Genomic DNA, 18,596 nt, shown 5'->3' with positions numbered 1-18,596 from the left:
AAGATGTCTGGGTGGCTACACGTTTGTGTAAACCACCTGCGTAAAAAACACATTTCCTGTTGTATTATCTCACCACCCTCGTTGAGGTAAACCGTACTTAGTATACCTACGAAACACCATGGTGCATTGAAACACGTCCATCCTTTTTAAAAGCTTATTCTTCACGACTTGTTTTGAAAGTAACGAATACTCCGCTTTAATTTACTTGATATTGTTTAATCACCTCTATTAAAGCTGTAGTGTTAATAGCCAATTACATATTTTATTCAATAGTTTGGTTACTTTGTATTCAAAATGGGATTAGGTATAATGAAAATGACTCACTCAACAACACGTAAATAGACAGTATTACTATTTAAATACAATACGTAAAGCTGTGTTAATTGGCATGAAATCCAAATAAAACGGATTTAGTCACTACATTGGACAAACAACAAAAAGCTTTTCAATTTTACTGAAGCGTTACAAACGTGTATTACTGAACGAGTATGCAAAACTCATAAACAAGGGACTTTTCGACAAGATCGGAACGTTCGAGTTGGTCAACCGTGAAGAATACATGCACCGTTCGGAATTCGAGCACAATGCTCGACTTCGACGGAACTTTGTTGCACGAAGCAACCGGCCTTCAATAAAACGGTATAGCCGCTGCCATATTTCGAAACGGACCGACTTCACTTACATTTTACACGTATAAATAAATTTCGACGCTGCAAGTTAAATTGGAAACTATTGAAGTACTTGAGACTGTGGACTACCGAACTTCTAACTTTGTAATGTTTGTACTGAAAATTTTCGGTAATTTGTATCTTCCTGGAAGACCAGTGCTCATTTAAGATTACATGTAAGATTTTGGCAAACTAAATCAACATGCAATCATAACTGTTATTTAATTTGGTAGAGTCTATCCAACGAGCCTTTAAAATAAATTCAGAGACATTATTACATAAAAATATATTTATACCTATTTTCTATATATAAACTTTACACAGGTATAACACATTCAGAATCAAAATGCGTGACAAGACAATTCCGACTTGATACAAGATTTGCGTGCACACGTTAACAGCATACGTTGGAATCGAGTTGTCGACGTCTTTGTCACGTGAGTGCAGCCAGTGCGATGTAGTGTGGTGTCCCAGGGGACTGAGGCCAGGCGCATTTCCCGTTCGCTACGTCGACAGTGAATCGACGCAACTGTACCCAACAGTCCACACTGATTATTTTATGTTTTTTTTCTTTATTTCCATGCATAAAAACGGTCAACACACCGTTATACTCTGGTTGGAATAAATGTGTGGCTCAATAAAGACTTGTTTTGTGTTTTAAAAAATCAAGATCAATAAGTTACAATGATTTCGTCACAATTTGTAAGAATACTTTAAGAGTGATTTAAATAATAAGGTATTTACCTAAAGTACATAAGTTAGAGCTCGTTCCCAATCTTTATCAACCTTTTAAAGGTCTCGAGAGAGTCAGACTTTGACTTTATTGCCTAAAATCAAGGTTTTGTAGGTATACTATAAACATAATTCAGTCGGTCTCAAGACACTAATCACTCTTAATTTCAGGAAGAAATGTAGGTTATTTCATTTTACAATATCTAATACACTCACTGATGAATTAGGTCTCACTAGTTTTCAGATAATTTGTCAAAAACATTAACAAAATCAACATAACTTCTCTTAAAAACAAAAGCTATAAAAATCGTTAGCAGTCTGTCTCAGTGGTTTCAGATTCCAGTGAAAGTGGTTCTCACACAAGTAGCAGTAGTTTTGATCCAGATAAGGGTTTTACTGCAATTTTCGGTCTTGAAGTTATCAAAGTTTTGGTTAGTTAATACATATATTTATACTAGCTGACCCGCGCAATTTCACTTGCGTCACATAAGAGAGAATGGGTCAAAATTTCTCCGTTTTGCAACATTTTTTATTGCTACTCTGCTCCTATTGGTCATAGCGTGATGATATATAGCCTACCTCGATAAATTGACTATCTAACACTGAAAGAATTTTTCAAATCGGAACAGTAGTTCCTGAGAATAGCGCGTTCAAACAAACAAACAAACTCTTAATATCTTTATAATATTAGTAAGTATAGATTTGTTGTTGTAAGCTATCGAAAAAACATCTTGATATAAATTCAACTAGAATCTAACAAGTTTTCTTTCCTTCCATTGTTTTATCTGTATTTAAATAAAACGACAGAGGACTATAAATCGAGAGTTGTAAAATGAATTAATTTGCGGTTCAATAATATTAAAAAAGTTGGGAGTATTCTTTCTGGATATTGTACCACGCAATGTCGCAGCAGATTGACGGAGTTCCTCGCTTCACTAGGTGCGCGACTGTATTTACACAACAAGATTCAACTCGTCCCAAAGCGTGCTCTCGATTCTCTTATTTTCAAGCCAAACGGTTCACAGCCATAGTCAGGTTTTGTGTCGTTTGTAGCCAATAGAATTTGAGGGGCATTAAGGGAACGCTCAGAGTTACATTCGAGGTTAACAGGCCATATGCAACATGCAGAACTCACCGTATTTAAAAAAATATTTAGAAAAATAATCGTTGGCGTGTAATTTTACCATGCCAATTGCTCGTCGTAAAATTAGTGGCCAATAGGTTTTATTAAAATATGGTAAATATATTATAAACAAAATAAATTTGATACGAATATTATGATAATTAACGTATAGCGCATTTGAGTTAATATTTAATCATGAAATCCTAATACGATAATTAAATCTGCTGCTGAAATTACAAAATTTATTTAACTCACGTATTTTATTATTATAACTTAAAAGGTTGTAGTTTTAAATAGTCTTATTTAATTTTAAACCGAAAATGTTTCATTTTAATTATTTGTACAACCTTTAATTTGAGTGCTGGATTTCATAAAAGAAATCTAATTTAACGCTCTTTACTGGTTGTATTATGTCTCTCCTCTACGAAGCATTTGAACCGGAGTTTAAAGGCAATTAAAGCCCCTTAAAAATGACAAGTAAGGGAGGGTTGTACCGACACCGAGTGACAGACAGACATTGGAAACTGTCCTACAGTTTAATCCCCGACCAAATTGAATGTCTCTACACTACATTGTATATGTATATAATATATGTAGATAGTGTAGTAGCTATTCACGTAGTTCTCAGGAATACCACTCATTAGTCATTTCAACCTGATATTATTAAAGCCTATTGAGGCGTTAAATGGTTATTGTGAATAAAGGAAAGTTTATTTATCGATCTATGGTAATTAAATGGAACAAATTTTAATGAATAACCATAAGATATGCTACAATTATTAATTTAATTGATAATTTTGACGTGGTTCTATAGAATATAGTCATTATTAATACCATCCTTCGAAATCTATTCAAATATTATGAAGGTTTATACCCTACCGAACATCGTCAGTATCGATATGCTATGGAATTAATTATAAAGTCAAAGTTCCGATTCGTTTGTCTTTCTATTATGTGCCCTCGTCGTGTGTTCGATTGGCAAACATTTGTCGAACGTGATTCAACTTAAAAGGATGGATTTATGTTACAATTGTGGCTTTTGGACTCGCGAGAACCAACTTTATTTACAAGTATCTTTGAAAACAAATAAGATGGATGTTACAAATTCATGAAGTTGCATGAGATAGCTTGATGCCGAGTCTCTAGACAACCTAGTCAGCGGTAGATATGAATACAAATATTCTCAAGTTTTGTACGCTGCTAGACAACCGGCATTAGATACTCTACCTACATTTCAGTTTTATTGGAATTTTAAACATCACTTGTTTAACTTCAAAACCAGATGTTGTAGAAACTTTTACATTGGTTCTACATTATTTTATAAGCGCACTGATACAAGTGTTTTCTTAGCATTATATGTTTTAATAATCTTAACGATGGCTTCACATCACGTACAATCCGTACCTACTTGAGCTCAATTATGCTAATAATATATCAATGCCTGAACATGACCATTAATCTTGGCGTTTCAACAAAGATTTGAACATTTTTTGTACGCAAAATGAGATTTTAAATCGAGTAATCGGTTAGGGATGACAACGGCCTTAGAATAATCGATAGATTGATATCACGGTTGACTGTTTAACATTGAAGATTGTATTTAAAGCATGCGAACACGTTGTCGATAGCAAGATAGGGTATTTGATGCGTACTGAGACATTATCGGTATCGGCATTCAAAAGATCAGTATTGACATCGTCGGGCAGTCGCCGTCCTCGGCAGGCGCCTCCACCGACGCGGCGGCGGCACTCTGGACGCTTAAAGGATCGCCAGGAGACACCGGCCGACGTCTCGTCCCTTGTTAATATTCCAACTGACATCACTGGGATCTACTGTCTTGCGAATCTTGAATAGAAGCCTCCACAACAACAAAAGGCTTCCTGAATTTTGAGTAGTTGACGTAAAGACAACGGCGAACGGGAAACAACCCCTCAGTATAATAAAAGTAACTCTATCTCTTTTGTGATTAAAACAACGGACTCCAGCGTCTCGCGACGTAACGACTTTGGAAAGTAATTTTGTTTTCGTCGCCCTTTGATTGATGCGACTTTTTTCGACTGTATTTGATTCAGCGTGTAATTAGTGGTACATAATATCTGTTTAGAGTTGCGGCGCGCGGCGGTCTCGCTGAGCTCGCACATTTATACACGCCGCCCACCATTAGTCCGGCTCACCATTGCTTACGTTCATTTATTTAGTCGAGAAATGCCGATAACGCCGACCACCGACGATTAGCCCCACAAGAAACTCCTAATTGACCGGCATAAAGAAGTCAACAGCGCTTTATGTTTCAATAACGGCAAAATTACGGGGGCATTCATAGGATTATGCGGTGGTTTATTCGAGAAGTTGACTAATGCCGACCTAATCATACGCTTTTGTAAGTTAAGCACGATAAATGAGTGTACCTTTGTTTAATTAAGCGTCGGCGATAGAGGAAGAAAAGCAAAATCTTCGGTGAAATAGGCGGCGGCGGACGGTGGCTTGACGCGCTGCCGACCGCCGCGCCGCGCCGGCCATCGGCGCGCATAATGACGTCAATTAGTCCGTGTCACCGCACTTAATTTATGTTAGGACCGACCAAACCTCACCCTAACTTTTCTCATAAATAAGCCACCCGCAAAAAACAGCAGCATGCAGTGATAAAGCACCGAATTGATATGAACACTAACATCGCATGATCATTAAGTTATAGAGCCACATTCATGTGCAGTCCCGAGCAATAACGCCAACATAATTATTTGTACTGTGCCAAATTTCACCTAAAACCGATGATAATTATGCAATAGATAACAACAATACGGGCAGAGCATCCGATGTTATCTCTGGTCATGTGCTGAAATAAAATACTTCATGTTAAATTCGCATGTTCTGTATATACCTAAGTGAGAGTATCTACGACTAGGTACGTGCGTATACGTGCTGCCAGAGTGGAAATAGCCTCTACAGAATGGCTCCTTGCACTAAGTGCCCATAATTTTAGGACATTTTCATTTAATGGCACTTAGAGCTACCAGTCTTCGTACCGTAATGATTTCTAATGACGTGCCGTAGCGTCGCTTAGCGCTTACTTTAGGAAATACCAAGAGCTTATAATGGGTCAAATTACTAACAAACCATTGACACAGAAAAACAATGAAAATACATTTCTTGGTAATGACTTCAAGTTTCTTTTGTTTTTATTGTAATTTTCGTAATGGGTAGTTCTTTCAAAATTACGTTAAAATAAAATTAGGAAAATTGCTCAGAGAATATTATAAAAACTATACTTACCTACTGAATTTATAGAGTCACGTAAATCACTAGAAATACACGGTGAGTATATGAATTAGTTTCAAAGCATTGAATACATCTAGTACTAACGGATATAATGGCAATGTCGAGTTATTTAATTACACTTCGGTAATGGCATAACAAACTATTGCTTACGCGGTGCGGCGGGGGCGGGGCGCAACAAATTAGTTTATTGGATTTATATTATTACACAAATAGCAACAAAGGCCGCTCACAAATCAATTAAGTGATCCGAAAGCCCGAGTTTCAGATAAAAGCGACGGTATTTCCTTTATACTCGCGGTTAAAAGAATTCAATTACATAATACTAAGGAGATTAAAAAGGCTAACACAACTCCTTTGAGATGAGATAAGGTGGGTAGCTATTTAATTATTGGAAACGTTTTCCGCTCCGCAACGCTCACTCGGTTAATTTCAAGTTTGAAGCTTAACCGATTCGACGACGCAGAATTAATTTCACTTCATAAATTCTTTGATCACTAAATCTCTGATAGATGTGCTTGCAAACGGTATATTTAAAGAATTTAACAAACTAATCAAGGAGTTTCTATTATAAATACCGGGATTTAGCAATGAAAAGCTTAATCTCACTCAGTCAAAGTAAACATTAAGAATAGGTCATAAAAAGCTGACAAAGTTTCAATTTGAAATGAATCAAATTAGATTATTATTGGACAACTTTTCCGCGGAAGTGGTTTTCCTGATAAAAAGGGCGAGTAATAAATTTTATGGCAGTTAAATAAAGGACTTTATAAAACAGAAATCATTGTTATACGTATTTTAGTACAAAAGATAACGATTTAAGAAATTTCCCATAAATCATTTGCGTTGCTTTTGTATTCATGTATATTTTACTTTCATGATAATAATTTATGGTGTCCAGCAAATAAAACAGTTTTTCATTTATATTGGATGTCGTGAAAAAAAGGCAGGTAGACCAGGTAGTATTTACTTTGTTTTATTGAAACACATAAATGGCAGCAATCAGGTAGTTTTTCAATCAACATCAGTCTTCTTTGCTATGTTCGATGATATATTGAATTTGTTCTTCAGTGAGGTTTTTCTTCTCAAAAGGAAAGTGTGGGTGGTTATACCATTTAGCCGGTGTCCTGAGCCTGTAGTTGCTATTAAAGGCTGACAATTTTTCGACCTCGTCGGACGTTAAGCTGAAGTCTAAAATGTCAATGTTCTGCTGAATACGCTCCTTGTTCATAGAACGTGGGATGGGCACCACTTTTCGATCCAACTAAAAATAAATGGTGGTTTGTTAAAATTAAAAATATAATGTGTTGAATTTCTTCTCATATTAACCTTAAATCATGTCATAGTCATTTGTTTATATAAAAATATTTTTCACAAAATGTAAGCACAAATTAATGTTTTAGGATTGAAATAAACTGCGATGAAACTGAATATACGTTATTTGCGTTGGTATGACGAAATTATCAGAAATATTGTGCTTGTATAATTAAAGTTTCCACGAATTTTAAATTAACATTTTCGACCTCGTGTAAATATTTTATCACAAATCAAATTGACATAACGTGTTGGCGTATCGTATTCCCTCGATTCTTCCCTAATCTGGGAGGAAAAATCCTTTTGGCCCATTTACTGACTATCCCTTACCTTTGACGAGGTGACAGGCCCAAATACGTGTCAACATCACTTTAAACTTGTGTAATTTAAACCCTAAAGTTGGATACATGGTCCCAATTCGCTTTGATTGCGTTCCTAAGTGGAAAATCGCTTATATTTATTCAAACGATTTGGATAAAGGGCGTGAAAGTTACGTATGTTTGTGTAAACGTGTTCGGAAAGTTTATTGTGTGGAAATAATACACTTATTTGTGAAATATATTCTCTCAGAATAAATTAATATGTCAAAATATATATGTGTTATGAGAATAACTTTGATTGTACAATTTCTAATTATAGAGTAGCCCTTGAAATATGTAAATCGAATGAAAAAAATACAGTATTTTTCTTTTACGTTTCTTTAAGGACTTTCAATACATTCAGTTCAACTCATATTTATAAAATGTCATTGTATTATACTAACCAAGTATCGGAGCAGTATTTGAGGTACAGTCTTGCCGTACTTCTGTGCAAGTTCCAGCAAGTAAGGGTCGTTAGCTTTCGGAGGCGGGGCGTCTTTCGCGCGTCCAAGGATCGCTCCGAATGGACTGTATGCCATCACTATAACACCGTGATCTTTGCACCAGTTGATCAACTCGTTTTGTGTTATAGATGGGTTCACCTGTTTAAAATACATGTTTTTCCTTTAAAAAATACTTGCATGATAATTTCCTAGTTTATATACTTAACCTTTTAAGTACGAATTTGCAAATGTATTATTATTCTGTAGCGCGAGTTTCTACAATATCTATTAAGTATCGAGTTTAAGTATCGTATTAGTTCCCGCGGCTCCCGTTAGTTTTTCATACAGAATCTGTTCTTAGTTAGCCGGTTGTCGATAGTAGTAGGAAGTCCCCCCTTGAGATCTTTTATTATTAAAAATTACGTTTACCATAACAATATAATAACTTACCTCAATTTGCAATACAGCTGGTTTAATGATGGAGTTATCCCAAAGCCTCTGCATTTGCGTGAGGTTAAAATTGGATACTCCGATGGATTTGGTTAAGTTCATCGTCTTAGCGTCCTCCATACCCTTCCACGTTGTTAAGTAATCTGTGTTGCTGATGCTGCCGTCTTTCTGTATACATATAAAAAATGTGAAACCAATTAAATATACCAGATAAAGATATTTCAAATAGCATTTCAATAACTTATTGTTAAATGTTTTATTATATAAATCTGTAATTTATACATTCTTAGGAATATTTAACGAAGTAAAAATATTTGTTCAATAAAATAGATTGTTGGGAAACATCTCCCATGATTGCGGAGAACTATAAGCACCACAGACGGACACAGAGTACAATTAAACTTGCAACAATTAACGAGGCATCATACAAACAAAAACATTATTTTCCATTGCTATGACAACTAACTACATACTAAAATCTACTACAATATTAATACTCGTATACAATGTATTTGGCTCGTGACTTGCCTTATCAACAAATACGACTTGAGTGACTTTTTGCTTTCAGTGCTTAATAAGACACTGACACCAATACCAGTCTTACTGTTACTTAAAGACAATATTGTTCAATAAAATAAGTTAAAAGTAAAGAGGTGTATTTGTTTTCAAAGGAGAAAATGACTGTTAAAACTTTCAAGCACTTTCAGGTTTCTTACCATCAACTAAAGGGATAGTTGAAAGCTAAATTTAACTAGACTATTGTAGTGTTCTGGGAAAGTTCCACAGGGTCGACTTTCTTAGTAACGATATTGTGTTAATTTCATTTCAAATGAAAATAAGCAAATTTTAAAAATCTGATTCTAGTTTAGGTTGAAGTTTTTACATATTCTAAGTAAAATGTTAACGTTATTGTTAGGAAACCTTGTTCTTGGAATTTGTTTTTAAAGAAACCAACTGGAAAATAGTAATTTTTTTGTGTTATTACTTTTAAAGCGCTATTAACAATAGTACTTATTTTGAAGCATACATTGTAAAACATCACTTTTACGAAGTGCTAAATAGAAAATTTTATAATGAGTTTCTTATTGTTGCTCAAATTTTCTTTTATATTTCTCTCCCCGATTATTTATTTTCTAAAAACTTCAATGATACTGCATTCCGATACTACGATTATATTGCACTCATATTAAAACAAAACAATAAAGTATATTGCATGAAGCGTGCTTAATAATACAAGTGCAGGCGGTCTTAAAACTAGTTCCAAGAGAAAGATTGTTGTACGGCGAAAGAGTTCTCCAACATTTTAAAACGAAAATATAACTACAAAGTTGGAAAAACTTCAAGTCCTGTGAACTTAGCTTAAATGCTCAAACGTTTCGAACAGAAATCACTTTATTTAAGTAATTCTTAAGACTTGGATTAACCGTTTCTGTTAAAAGATATTTGAGACACGAGTGCCGCCTCTGCCTACAGTCCGTTGGATTAAAGCGATGGTTTTGTGAATGGGAATTTTGTAAGCAAGTAAATAATATTATGCTGCTTAAATACGGTTGAAAATATTTCAGCAAAGTTAATATAATACTTTATATTAATAAGTTTCGGTATTTTTTGTTTGTTGCGCCGTTTTACGGTGATCTAGCACTTTTGAGCCTTAAGTTTCGGTAATGTAAAGGAGTGTTTCTAAAACAAAAAACTGCGATTTTTTTTCAAAAGAACATGATGTAGAAATCTATTTTTTAGGATTATAATATATCCAGTGGCGTTCTTTGGTGACGACGCCTATGGGAAAAAGGTGTGATTTTTAACGTACCTGTACCTACTATCAATAAGTAATTAAATCAGCTCAAATTACGTAGAGCATAATATCCGCGTTCTGTGAGTGAATAATAAAGACAAAAGCGATACCTCGATGCCAAAGAAATGAGAAGGTAGCTAACTAATTCCTAAGGATGCCCTTTCATTTATCCCACATTATGGTAATGGCGAAAATAGCTGTAATTTAGTTAAGCGTTTAAGTAAGTTGATGGCAATTATTGCAATTTGATGGCATGCCAAGTAGAGCACCGTGTTTAATATTGAGAGACAATGCTTCTCACTTTATTCAAATGAAGGGTGTTAGCGAGGAAATTAATAATGTTTAAAATTATATTAAAGATTTAAATGCTAATTTAAGGACTTTTTGAGTAAGTCGTGCGAAAAATGAAATAGTTCGTACTGATAATATTATTTAATGCTTAAGTATTTTCCTTACATAGAGAAACTAATAAGCTTGTTTAATTATGTCTTTAAATATCGAATCTTTTTCGATAATTAAACTAGCTGGTTTAACGGGAACAAAATTTAATTATTTAACTTAACTGCTTCATATAAAAATTAATAACTGTTGCAATCGTTTCTCGGGCTTTAATTATTGCAGAAATAAAAATGGGTATAAGCTTATGAGTGTAAATAATATCAATAAAGTATGCTTTTATAAATCCAATTATAAATAAAATTACCATAGTACGTACGATAACATTCATTCAAAATGTTTCTGGATTGCAGAATTTTTCCATTTCTGGGTATTTGAGCGGCTGCTTTGTGAACGTAACGGCTGCTACATTGAGCCGCAACAATGCGATTGAGCTCTTTATACCGTTATATTATTTTATTATTCACGATTATTGTTTTATTGATACCGAAAATTTGCGATCATTTTTTACCGTTTTTCTTTTTGTATTTTATATTTACACTAAAATCTTTTGTTGAATTTGCTACAGAAGATTAATTTTGAGTTGCTGAACAAAATTTTATAATAATGTTTAGGTTTAAGGGCAAAATCTAAAGCAAAATTTACGTCCACTGCATGAAACTTCATCCATCAAACTCAAACACTCAGTAGGTACATTATTATTAAAATGATTTTGTATAACTATACACAGAGGAGCGTGTGTTTGAACGTACTCAAATGGAGTCTTGTAAAGTTTAATGCGTTCCAGGGGATTGTTTACGTTGCGAAGCTGTGCAAACACGAAATTAGTTTTCCGGTTATATGAACAAGGTATTGCTCACCTTATATGCCATAGGGAAGTGTACTAAATATAAGTCCACGTAGTCCATCCGCAGCTCGGCCAGGGATTTCTTCAAAGCAGGAACAACTTCGTCCCGTTCGTGCGCGTCGTTCCACAACTTTCAACAAAGCAATTAATTTTATACACAAATAACTAAGCGAAAGGATTTCGTGAATTATGAATATCAAAGTTCGCCCCTTCAAGTTTCTAAATTCTCTTGCGGGGTCCGTTTTATTATTATAGTTCATTTGTATAAAAATAAGCAGTACTCAGGGAATTGTATAAATGTTAGGACATTATGGAAATTGGGTATCATAAATATTTAGTTTGCGGTAAATGTCGACTTGCTTTAATTAGTAAAGTTTCCAACAATTGTGTAGTAACTTTGTGACAAATAATATAACTGCCAATTTACTCTTGATAATGAAATTGAGAAACAACGGGGATATAATAATTATTGCTTAGCGACCAAATTGAGAATATTATGATTACGTTTCATTTTATAGTATAAAGTATTGTATAAAGTGTATTATTATAATTATGCAAATTGTATATAAATCTCGATTGACATATTGCACGCACGAATAACATTCTGGAGTTTTAATACAATTCTGCCAAACATAATCTCTTCAAATGCAAAATATATTAGTGTCATCACAAAAGCTATTTATTAAACAAAATATGTACAGTTCAGAAGTTAAAATAATACATCTTAAAACATTTCACCACCTCTAACTTCTTAATAAAGTCTGTGCAATATGTTCGCATAAAGTTTTCGTCTCATAAATAAAGGTTGTCAAAACTGTGTATGCGAGTACGTGTGTCGGCACGGCGGTGTCGTATAGTTTACGTACAATGCACTTCAGTCGCTAATGCATTTTGTACTGAAAATCATTACTGAAAGCCAACCTATTAAAGCACTTTGTTAAATTGCTGCAGTGACGTGATGAAATTTGGATTTTTTATTGAAATTCGTAATTGTGTTGATAAGTTCGTTTATGTCATAACAAAAGGATTATATGTAGGTAACGATAATGAGTATCGATGCATCAATGTAACACTTTTATCTTTAAATAAAATATAAATATTAAAGCATTTTTAATATGTGAAATCCATAAATGATTTCTATCTCATGTTGCTTAGAGTTGTCTAGTTTCAATAGTCTGTACATTTCTAAAAGCTTGAAAAAATTACAACATCGTAACGAATTCCTTCGAGCTGTGATGTTTGTTTTAGGTACCTCAATAATTAATTAATATGCTATTCTGAATTTTAATAATAAGCCTGATTTTATCACAACACTGCAGCATATTCACACAACACGAACTACCAATTACAATCTCATGTTTAAAATAAATAACATAATATATAAGTACGCCCTTTCTGTCATTGTCTTTTAGAAAATATCAAACTGAATTATTATTTGGAACTTATCGCCCCCAGGCATGTCTTTAAAGAGAAAGCTATAATAATATAATAATGTTGTATTAATATTTCTTTGTCTGAGTTACAAATTATGTGAGTATTTGAAACACAAAAATTGTTTGAACAATATTCGTAACCATTAATCGCAATGTAATAATTTACATTATAGTACTCTTGGGTATAATAAAATAGTGTACATAATTTGTTATTTCTTCAAATAAAAGTAAAATATTGAATACATGTGAACCAGTGGTTTAAATTATTTCACGATAATTGAAGGCGATAAAATAAACTATGCATAATAATTATATTCAATGAATTCTCTGATAACACTGATTGCAATTAAATAATTTGAAAGCTACTATTACTTTGCTCGTGAAACTAGAATACTCCATTAGAAATAACAATTAATTCTGGAGCCCACATAACAGATATATAGATTAATTACTAAAAAAATACTGCATGTCCCTACTTTCCGAACTGGTGGTAATTCAAATTAATTAACTATTTACGGTCAGTTACTAATCTAGTTACTGTATATTTTCTTGAAAAACTAAAAGTCCAGTTTACCAATAATGGTCAGACTACTCAATGCAAATGATAGCAAATGCGTGAAAAGAATTTCAAAAATTCTATGTTGTCCTCAAATCAGTCAATATAATTTTAGGTCGGGGAAAAAGTCTTTTCGCATTAAAGTATGTATGAACTTGTAATAAAATCTCTTTGGCTTCAAGAATTACAAATGAGTAAGTACACGGTTCATTAGGTTTCTTTCAGTGAGCTCGTGAGGTACCTAAATGTCGAGCTTTTTTGTGTAGAGAAAATATTTGATTACAAGTTCATACATACTATAATGCGAAAAGACTTTTTCCCCGACCTAATATATGCATGGCAGAGATTTACCTTAGTAGTAATATAAACACGTTGTCTATCCCCACCAGCGTTGAGGAAGTTGCTCACTCCGAGGCCGACTTCATCCTCCACCCGATAGAGGGGAGCTGTGTCGACATGTTGGTAGCCGGCTTCCAGCGCCCATTGTACAGCCGCCGCCAAAGAGTGATTCACTGGAAGCACTCGTGTTCCCTACAACATGAGCCATGTATGGAGTGGTGTTAGTACAGTTACTACATGTCCGACCTGTTATACAACACGTGAGATGGGCTACAATATTGTGCCAGTGTTTTAGGTGAAATATTCTCCGTCGCTTTTCTAACTCTAGCAGTCACTCAAAAGCGTATATGAATAAGCAAGAAAAGACTTGATTTCTTATTTTTCTATGTCGATTCTCTAGGCAGTTTTTAGTTATCTTGTGCGAAAAAAATAAAATCTACGGTAAAAAATGTAAATGAAAAAAAAATGGTTAAAGAAACTAAACTCGCCGATAATTATATTATTGTCTTAGAAAATGAATTACTGTAAAAAACTACTAAGAGAAAAAAAGGCACGGGTATGTTACCAAGATTTTATATTATTATATTTTAATTTCATAAAAATATTAAATTGCTGATATACATTTTTAACAAGGTTCAGCTAAGAAAGATAATTTAAAGGTTATAAAAATTATATGCGTTAAATGTTCACGTCTTATTAAGATTCTATTGTTTTTAAAATATGAAACGTATTTCTTTAATTATAACTGGTAGAAGAAAAATGTTTAAATCTCTTTTATTAATGTGCATAATACATTTTCGAATAATACATGTATAACATTATTTTCTCGTAAAAAATACATATTAAGCTTTAATTTACTTTATTTTACAAATAATATTAGTAATAGTAGATAGCAAGACGTAATACTGTATTTATACATAAATTTGAAGACGCATTTGACTAACGGCTTGGGTGGATAGGACAAAGCGCCATCTTAATCAGCTTTTCCAAATCCTGTTCTGAGTGCTCGCCTCCTACAACGCTATTAAATGTGTCTTTGTACCCTATCGCCTTACACTACAGCTATACATACTTATACAATACACGTGGTAGATTGGTAGCCGGATAGAAACGCTTAGAATATACATTACTAGCTGACCCGCGCAACTTCGTTTGCGTGTATCCCGCTACTTCGACAAATACAGTCAACGCACCAACACATATAATTGGATACTAATTTTCAATTCACAATAACTTCTCTTTCCCTTAACCGCGTTTAAAATATTAAAATGTTTTTTGGTTTCTGTGACTCTTCTTTGATCGCCCCCCCTATCAGTTTTTGGAAAAAATATTTAAGTAATGTACAGATTTTTTTTTGTCTTATATGTATAGATCAAAGTCGTAGTACCTACTTTTTAATATAATTTTTTTTTATGTACCGTTTTTTTATATTCTTTGTTTTTTTTTATTACCTACTTTTGTTATATACATCTAACTATTATTTTCTTGTTTACTTTTTAAATTATTTATAGGGACGCTGCCCCCGCCGCCGCGGCCGGCCCGTACCGTGCCGCAATACTAATATCGTGATATCTCCTAAACTATATGTCTAAATAACACACTGTAAACTGCAAAAATAATCTAAATTAAATGCTCGTGATGATGAACTTACTTATTTTGATAAGGATGTATGTATTATTGGTTATATCACCAGTTAAACATCACCCAAGGAATTAAATGTTTTTTTAATACAGAAAAGTAGTTTTTGTGACTTAAATAAAAAAGCTGGATATATGTCATCGCGGACTTTTTTGTAGAACTAATAAAGACCAATGTTTTTGCTATACATTGTTCTTACTTGTATCCAACGGTATAAGCGGCGCACGCACAAATGCAATCTTCAATTAGATTTTTTTTCTGACTTCTTGGACATAAATCGCTATAACTCAGCTAATATAGTTTCAATGTATTTCAATTATATATAAAAACCTGTCGGAGAAAATACTCTTTCTATTAGTGAAAACCGCATCAAAATCCGTTGCGTAGTTTTAAAGTTTTATGCATACGAAGGGACTACAGACAAAATGGGCGACTTTGTTTTATACTATGTAGTGATATACATAATACTACTATAAAACTTAATCAGTCGGTACCGTGTTGATTCTACAAAGTAATCTAAATTAAAGTTAACACGTTTGGACAGTTGCTTAAAATAAAAATAGCGTCTTTAATGACTTTCAAAATTAGGCACTAATTTATTTAACTCCTCTTAAATAGAAAGTCTCATTTTAGTACATTAAAAATAGAATACAATGGCCCCTTAACAGAAAAGCCTCCAAAACTCAATTATCACGAGTTTATGAACCAAAGGGTAAATTAAAACAAAAGTATGAATAACTTACTTCAGATGAATGCCCCAAGCTGGTCCCGAGCGCCACCGCAGGTATCTCGTTCCCATCGTTGAGTTTGTAAGACAACCCGCCCGACGAATCAACCTGTTGACAGTCCGCAACCAATCAACTATAAAGATTACATTCAAAGGAAACGAAAGAGAATGACTAAAAATAGACACCAACAAAACGTGTCAAATCTATTTAACGATCTACAATGGAGGACGGAATTCCACTTCAAGTAATAATGTTTGTATTGTACATAATAACAACATTCCGTACAATATGTTTAGAAGTTAAATTAGCGTTCGCGTGCGTGGGAACGTCAAACGTATACACGAGAACGTATCTCCGGTTCCATCCTACCCGTTTTCATGTAATCTTTCGTAATTACACCCTTCGTATTATCGTGTTCTTAAGCAATGGAAGCTTCGTCAAAATACATTCAGAATCTTTTGCGTGGCCGAAAATAAACGTGAAAACATTAAAGAAAGGGTTTTTTGGTTCGAATTCCGGGTACTATATGTAGACACTTAGACTAAAAGGGTGCCAGTGAGTTCAACGTCAGCCGACGGAAGTATCTGTGAACATGTCAAATGACGTCACGTAGCTGCCCTCTCATTCATTAGAGACAGAGATTCAGAGGGCGCGAGGATGAAATATGAGTAAGAGCAAGCGTGCGAGCGTGGTTAGAAAAATAACTACTCCGTTAGGCAATAATAGAATGGGATTTAATCTTCATCTGGATTTTATAACAATTCTCACACATCCATATAGTTAGGTACTGTATTGGAATAAATTTCAGGCGAAACGTTAGTCAAACTTGGCTAGTCGAAAAATATTGCACGAAAACAATTTTTGGCTCTTTATAATAACGATTCAACGGTCTGCGTCGAATTAATAGTTCTCTTTAATAGCTTTGGAAAGTACAAATATTTAAATAATATCTTAACTATTTAATATAGCTGTTATTCATTAAGGATTTGCGTAACAATGGGTATTAGTCAATTCAAACGCAAATCCGCATAATAGATCGTTATGTGCACTAGTATATAACAATGCCACCGATCCTGTATTATGTACGTTTAGAACATAATAAATACACGCCAAATTTAGCTAAATGTGCTTTATTTGTGGATCTGACATGTTAAAATAACCTGCAGCAATTTATATTTATGATATTATGATAACAACATTTGGTAAGCTCTAGGCCATGTCAGTTAAGTGCTAACTTTTAGCCAGCACACTGCCAAATGCAATTTGATTTTGTGTTGCTATTGATAATGGTTACTAAAATATGGTATTTTTGTATATTCCGATAGACTTACTTAAACACGAGTAACCGTTGTGTGAAAACCCACAACTTAAAGTCCCCCATCGTAAAGAAATTCACTTGATCAAACCATCACATCGAGTAAAACTCACTTGAAAGACCAATCATTAAGTATAATTGTACTTGAATCATAAAACGAAAGATTAATTGACAAAATATCGTTCAAAAGGAATATCGGCCGTAATAACCTAAGATACGATTACTAGATGTAGGGATAATATATTAATCCTAAGACTTAAATGAAGGCCACTAATAGTGAAGGGAACCTGTCCGTACAATTACCTAGATATCGGTGTCATTGACCTAAGATTCGTTTGATCTCATAAGTAGAACATTTTACATCAATACTTAATACATTACAAAAACAAAACGCAGTACAATGAAAACTTTGAATAATTTATGAGATGATAAGAATTAAAGCGGTTTAGTAAGAATGCAAGATACTTTAAACGAGTTCTATAATTTGTACGTCAACTAGCCGTGTGCGCATACCAAGGAATTCTATTTTGTTTCTTCTAGAATATTTAGCTCATAGGTGTAAACGAATCACGTCATTAAGGCATATTAAAACACTGCACAAAATATCATCATCGCCTGTACTACTAAACAATAAAAAAAACCATTGCAACAAGTTACAACCGTCACTGGCATAAACAAAGCACAGAAAAAAATATGCAGCAATATAATAACTATTCGAATAAAAAATAGAATGCGTTTAAATTCTCACCGTTGTACAGATGATAGCAAAAAACAGTAAAATTATACGCGCGTCCATTGTGTTAGATACTTCACCAAGCACTGAGACAGCTCTCAATGTTCAATGAATCGCGATACTTTACCGTAATTTATTATCTAACACACATGTTTATTGATGATCGTAGGTGCACAGGGGTCAAATGACAATAATTATCTTATCTTAATTGTTCCGTGTCAAACTAAAATTGTTTATGTACAATTTTACTAATTACATTAATTTAGGATTTAGTGTTTGCCCATCCATGCAATATTATGAGATTAGAACGGCCGTGACAATTCATGATATAGAAATTCCTTTGTAGATTTAATTAAGCTTATGACTGTGATTAGACTCGGAAAAAAGAAGTCTAAATAATAAAAGTAAACATTCATTATCTCGCAATGATGAGGTTCATAATAAATACGTT

General features: G+C 33.7%; 1 protein-coding gene across 1 annotated transcript; it reads right to left on the bottom strand.

Annotated features, from left to right (window-relative positions):
• Positions 1-6,752: 6,752 nt before the first annotated feature.
• LOC142974547 (aldo-keto reductase AKR2E4-like) lies at positions 6,753-18,263 on the bottom strand. The gene is made up of 7 exons (XM_076116951.1): positions 18,161-18,263; positions 16,113-16,205; positions 13,744-13,923; positions 11,417-11,533; positions 8,366-8,533; positions 7,877-8,074; positions 6,753-7,063 (listed from the first exon to the last, which is right to left on the bottom strand). The coding sequence occupies exons 1-7, from the start codon at positions 18,206-18,208 to the stop codon at positions 6,824-6,826; spliced, it is 1,044 nt and encodes a 347-aa protein (XP_075973066.1). The 5' UTR covers positions 18,209-18,263; the 3' UTR covers positions 6,753-6,823.
• Positions 18,264-18,596: the final 333 nt, after the last annotated feature.

This window comes from Anticarsia gemmatalis, chromosome 8, assembly GCF_050436995.1.
Source record: "Anticarsia gemmatalis isolate Benzon Research Colony breed Stoneville strain chromosome 8, ilAntGemm2 primary, whole genome shotgun sequence".
Lineage (NCBI taxonomy): Eukaryota > Metazoa > Arthropoda > Insecta > Lepidoptera > Erebidae > Anticarsia > Anticarsia gemmatalis.
The sequence above is the reverse complement of the archived record's forward strand: the minus strand, read 5'-3'. Positions and strand labels throughout refer to the sequence as shown.

Bases quoted from the DNA above. Each gene is read 5' to 3' on its own strand.
- LOC142974547 (XM_076116951.1), bottom strand. From the start codon at position 18,208: ATGGACGCGCGTATAATTTTACTGTTTTTTGCTATCATCTGTACAACG. The intron at 8,534-11,416 runs GTGAGCAATACC...ATATGTATACAG, and splicing joins ACTTCCCTATGGCATATAAG to AAAGACGGCAGCATCAGCAA. The intron at 7,064-7,876 runs GTTAGTATAATA...ATTTATTTTTAG, and splicing joins AAATACTGCTCCGATACTTG to TTGGATCGAAAAGTGGTGCC.